At 27.5% G+C, this 6,289-nt stretch overlaps 1 protein-coding gene across 1 annotated transcript; it reads right to left on the reverse strand.

The window, feature by feature from the left end:
• Window positions 1–1,599: 1,599 nt before the first annotated feature.
• On the reverse strand, window positions 1,600–6,063 carry LOC112750484 (peroxidase 11). Its single transcript, XM_025799224.3, has 4 exons — window positions 5,735–6,063; window positions 4,788–4,979; window positions 3,216–3,381; window positions 1,600–2,242 (listed from the first exon to the last, which is right to left on the reverse strand). Exons 1-4 carry the CDS (start codon window positions 5,972–5,974, stop codon window positions 1,812–1,814), a joined length of 1,029 nt encoding a protein of 342 aa, XP_025655009.1. The 5' UTR covers window positions 5,975–6,063; the 3' UTR covers window positions 1,600–1,811.
• Window positions 6,064–6,289: the final 226 nt, after the last annotated feature.

Raw genomic sequence — 6,289 nt, forward strand, 5'->3', positions numbered from 1 at the left:
AACCGGTCTAACCAAACTGGTCTGCTTGAAAAATTTTTTAAAATGTCTCCACAAGGTCTCGAACCAAGAACCTTGGAGCAAAAGCAACCTCTACTTGCCACTTAGCCATTGCACTTCTAAGTATTATATTTGACAAATACTAATTATATAGTATACATAAATATCTAATTTAATTTAATTTTTTTCTATTTTTAAAATTAATTATATTTTAATTATATACCATTATTAATATAAATATAAATTTTACTAAAAATTTATTAATTTACTTGATCTATTTTATTGCTAGTATTGTGATTAAGGTTATTTGTTTTGATATTAGTGTTAAAATCTACTGATATTATAGTTAGATGATAAGTTTTGTGAATTAATTATTTTTTTATTGTGTCAAAATAAGATACTATTGTAGTATTAAAATTTTATGATTTTTTTATATTAGTTATTTTTAGAAGTTGAGGCTTGATTCTTTATAAAATGTTAGTGAAGATATGTATTTCAAATTTTAATTTTAAGTTTTTAACTATTTTATATTTTATATTTACGTGAGACCGGTTTTATCGGTTCAACCAGTGATTTATCGGTTGAACCAATAAACCAATGAACCAGTAGCTTAATCGGTTCGATTACTGGTTCGGTTCTAACAACTATATTTCAATCTAATTTCAAAAATTTCGATTTACTCAATTTAGTCTCCCAACTTAATAGTTATGACTCACATTGGTTCCTAATCTTATTTTTGTCACTGTCTCACAAAATCGTTAATGACATACTGAGATGGACTAACGACTGTTACATTATACATTCTAGCGACTGTTTGATGTGACAATTGAAATTTTTTTTACCTTATTTTTTTTCAACTAAACACTTAAAACCCTAATATGAGTCACGGATACCTAAGTTAAAAAATCAAACTAAGTAAATTGAAACTTTAAAAATCAGATTAAAGCTCGAATATAACTTTAAAAGAGAACTTTAACTTATGTAGTGATTAATTTAAATGAGAATCAAATAAATCAAATTCAACATAATTTTTATCAATGTTTTCAAATTCGAAATTTCTATACCAAAATTAACTAGGATTTTTCTTTAAATTAAAAAATTAATGAAATAATGACTTTAATTATCTTAACCAATATCCTAATTAATTACTTTTATGTCTTAAAAAAATTGTATATGAGAAGAAAATAATTAATTTATCTACTTTAATAAATAGTTACTTTACTAAAATAAAAGAAACTATTTTTTTAGAATTTTTTAAAAACTAATTAATATTATATATATTTTGTTACACTACATTTAGTTATAAAAATTTTATTTATTTCTAACGTTTATATTAAAAATAAAAAAAATTTTAAATTAGTGAATCTTAATATATAATATAATAATAATATAGTAATTATTTTATATATTATACGAATATAAATTAATTATTTTTTTATTTATAAAAATTTTAAGAGCTTGTTTTATATATATAATTTTTTTTATGAATGTGATATATTTTTTTATGTAAATAACCTTTTAAAAAAAATTTAATAGTTAATTTATTACTTTTTTTGTTTTAGTCTAAATTAAATATTTTTTATTGTTTTTGGAAAGAAAATATTTTGAGGAATTTAATAATATGTAATGAGGAATACCGAATAAATTATACAGAAATCAATTAAAACACAATATGAAAACATCTTTAAAAAAAAGACGTTTTAGGCGTTTTTATATGATTGAGTGGCCTCCTTAGGCTATTCTTCTTCTTGTGTAGGAAAAACAAACAAACAAAACATTGCATGGATAAAAACAAAAACACACACAACTGAGCTTCATGTATTGACAAATCTGCAGTTCTTCCTGACTTCTCCCGTTACGAAGCTCTCGGAATTCGTAATGTTTCCCATCTTCACCATGGATTCAGAGAATTGCCTGAAGAAATCCAGAGGATCCGTTGCGTACTTCTTAACAAGCTCCCTTGTTTGGATTCCAAACACACTTGAGTACATTTCCTGATCTGAGTTGAGAAGTCCCTCACCATTTAGGAGCAATTGGTAGAAAGAGTTGTCAAAGAGGTTAGGGGTAACATAATCCATTGCTGATATGTTATTGTCTGTTCTTCCTCCTCCAATTGGTGGACACATAGATCTTAGGTTGCTGAGTTGGCTCTCTGAAACTGGATTCTTCACTGAAGTGAATCCGTAGTCCCCATAGATTCTTGATCTGAAGCTCTGACACCTTGCCATGCCAATAGTGTGAGCTCCTGCAGGATTTATGATTAGAAAAAGATTAAAAATGTGGTCTGGACTCTGGAGACGGTGCATACTGATTCAAAAAAGATTTTTGCATGTATTTTGGTCCTTTACATTTTCTTGAAGAAGTTAAAGGACAATTTTGGTAAAAGTGGGAGTCCAACTAAATACATGTTAGTGTTGTTTTTGGTAATAATTCAAACGATGGCTTTTTATTTTTGGTGGCTACTCCAATGAAGATTGTATGATTGTCATCATGTGAAGATATTTCATTTTGACCATTGGATGATAGATTGTAGGGCTTGATTTTTATTTAAAGTAAAAGTGTTATTTTTATTCAAAGTGTTGCTAAACAAATAAGTTACACTTTTTAAATAAAAATCATCATGAGAAGATGTTTTTGGCATCTTCATGGGAGTAGTTGCCTTTATTTTTTATCTTTTTCAAACTTACGGTTAGCCAACTCTAATATTCGTATGCTAGCTAGAGTTGGTGAACTGTTAATAACTAGAAAAGAGTTATACTACGTGTATACTAAAATTAGCCACTAAAGTCGGCTACCAATATAAAATACATATTGAAATACAAATACACATTAAAATAATTTAAACCACACATGTATTTATATACAAATATATTAGTAGCTGATTTTAGTAACTGATTTTGGTGTACAAATAACATTTTTAAATAGAAAAATAGTTATATTTAAATACATTAGTCTAATAATTTAGTAAAAGATGATAATGACAACAAATAAAAGAGAAGAAAATAAGTATAACTTTGCATGTGGTTTGGTTTCCAGAAATCTTCCATGTAGACAACATCGAATTTTATGCCTTACAAAAACTTTGTATAGATAATTTGGCAAGATTACTTTGTGTACGTTACAAAATCAGCCACCTACCGTAACAAACCATTGCATTTTTTAATTTTATATTCTTATTTTATTATTAATGAGAAAACTTGATGATAATTTGAACATACCTATAAGGGCTACCATATCTGTGACAGAGAGGCCTTGATAAAGAAATTTGGAAATGATAGAGAGAAGGCTTTCATCTGGAGTGGGAAGATTGGTGTTTGCAAGATCAATATTTGCAGTTACAGAATCCTTCCTTCCCACAGGAACATCCCAATATGGTCCACCTACCTACAGGGATAGAATGGGAAGTTCATGACATAACTCCAATAACAACATTGTATAAATAGTAGGAAGAATACATTAACCTCCCCTTATTTTGATTGATGCATTTTATATTTTTAAAATGTGTTCAACACTATACAATTTTCCAGTAGTTAACAGAAAAACAATTTTATATTGATATTGATTTTTCTTCTAAGAGTAAAGTATCGTTTTTATTCCTAACATTTGGGGTAAGTCTCAAAGTTGTCCTAACGTTTCAATCGTCCTATTTAAATCCTTAACGTTTCAAAATTGATTCAATATTGTCCTGCAGTTAGGGATCCGTTAACAGAATTGACGGTGGGATAAAATTGAGACGGTTTTGAAACGTTATGATTTAAATAGGACGAAAACGTTGGGGACAAAAACGATACATAGAAATAAATTTTAATTTTATCCTTCAATAATATCAATTTTTTATTGTACATAGTATTCAATTATTTTTTAATCACATCTAAGTAAATTACAGTTAATTACATTACTTTCATTCTAAATAAATTAATTTTTTTTATAATTTTACTCTTAAAGTAATGTAATTTTTTTATAAATAAATAAATTTTACACTTTCATTCTAATAAATAATGTAATGTGATTAGAATGAAAGTGTAAAATTTATTTATTTATAAAAAATTATATTATTTTAAATATAAAATTATAAAAAAATAAATTTATTTAGAATAAAAGTAATGTAATTAAGTGTAATATAATTTACTTAGATGTGATTAAAAAATAATTGAATACTATGTACGGTAAAAAATTGATATTATTGAAATATAAAATTAAAATTTATTTTTAAGTATCGTTTTTGTCCCCAACGTTTTCATTCTATTTAAGTCCTTAACATTTCAAAATCGTCTCAATTTTGTCCCGCCGTCAATTCTGTTAACGGATCCCTAACTGCAGGACAACATTGAATCAATTTTAAAACGTCACGAACTTAAATAGGACGATTGAAACGTTAGAAATAACTTTAGAACGTACCCTAAATGTTGGGGATAAAAACGATACTTTACTCTTCTTCTAATAAAAGCCTTTTCCTACATCATGCAACCTTTGAGATTATACCTTTTGTAAAACAAAAATGCCAGATTATATATTTTGGAAAACAAGAGTGCTATATGCACATAAAAATTAATTACCAAATCAATGCTTATGTATTTATATATAAGTATATGTATTGATTAATTTATTTTTAATGTTATTTCAATATATATTTTATAATGATAACTGATTTGGTAGCTAATTTTTTATATACAAGTGGTATGATTGTTTAAAAAATTTAAGGAATAAAGTATATATGAGTTAAAGTTTTGGGAGTTCTAATTGCACTTTCTTCCCCTTGTGCTATAATATAAACTAGTTGTTTCTTTTACCAGAATCACAGCATCTCTAGCTGCAATTGTAAGAATATCAGCGCAGGAGACGATTCCGGGGCACTCGGACTCAACCATGTTCTTGATCTGATCAATTAATTCGAATCCTTTCAAAGAGTGGATGTTGGTAGCTGCTTTCTTTTCACCTTTAAGTGTGACGGTGTCATCAAGCAAATTTGATGCATCGCATCCCTGATCAATGTCAAATTCAATTAGATGTGTATTTAAAGTTTGCCCATAATCTAATTGAACTTGGCTTCGTATAATATATACACTAAGATAGTAAAGAAAATCTGAGCAATTTCCAAATTCTATAGTTATGAACCTATTTAGTATTTAGAAAATCTATACCGACAAAATACACGTTCATATCATACCGTTGTATTTAAAAGCTTGATTCATGTATGCAAATTTCTGGTAAATATAGATATAAATTATATGTTTTTTATGTGTAAATTATTATTGGTCAAATGTTGACAAAAAATGATAATATGTATTTGCTAGTCATATAACATTGTTTTAGTTCAAATTAAGACTTCTACCCTAATCATAGAGTTAATTTAAAAATAATATGTCTACGTTTACTATTTTAGAAGATTTTATTGATAATTTTTTTTTTAAGAGCAAATTTGTGTGAAGTGTACATTTTTTTGTCACTTTACACTTTTTTTTACTGTATCTTAATCTTTTTTGAAGAAGGCATAATAAATCATTTTTATTATATTTAAGAATTGTCGATATCAAATTTTCAGTTATATTAATTTATTATTAAAAATAATTCCTCTTAAAACAAAAGAAAACAGACTGTGACAGTACTCATCAAACTAGCCTCCAGTAACTAAAACTAATCATACAATACTAATTACTAAGCATGTAAATGAATTTGATACAGGAAAACATGTGAATAGTAATATCATGGTGAAGTATGTAGTAGAATTTCTCAGTACCTGAACAAAGCAATCATGGAAGTGCAGCCGAACTATCATGGCCGCGTTGCGCGGATCAGAGAGCACGGCACATTCTGTTTCCTTCCTTATAACATCAAACACAGTGGGACAAGTCGATGCGTAGTAATCGAGCGTAAGAGGAGGTTCACTTGCATACAATCTTGTAGCCACAAGAAAGGTGAACATAATGAGAACAACATGAAGGAAGTAGGATTTTGGAAAAAGAGAACAATGTGCCATTGCTAATACTTAACTTGGAGCTGTTTTTATTTTTAATCTTTTTATTTCCAATGTTATTGAGAAAAGTGCTAAGGTGGGAGAGATGGTTGGGAATCAGAGAATATATAAGTAGTGAAGAAGTAAGAGAGTATTGGAGAGGATGTTTGAGTATTTTGAAGGAAGTTTCTAAGAGTCAAGAGAAGATGCAACTAATTATGACTAAGTTGGTGGTTTCTCAAACTAAAAGTAATTAACATTCTCCACAATGAGAAAGATTAAGAGAGGGAAAGAGATAACAAAAAAAGAAAGTGATTAATAGTTGTGCGCCCGCCATGA

The sequence above is a fragment of the Arachis hypogaea genome, chromosome 15 (assembly GCF_003086295.3).
Source record: "Arachis hypogaea cultivar Tifrunner chromosome 15, arahy.Tifrunner.gnm2.J5K5, whole genome shotgun sequence".
NCBI lineage: Eukaryota > Viridiplantae > Streptophyta > Magnoliopsida > Fabales > Fabaceae > Arachis > Arachis hypogaea.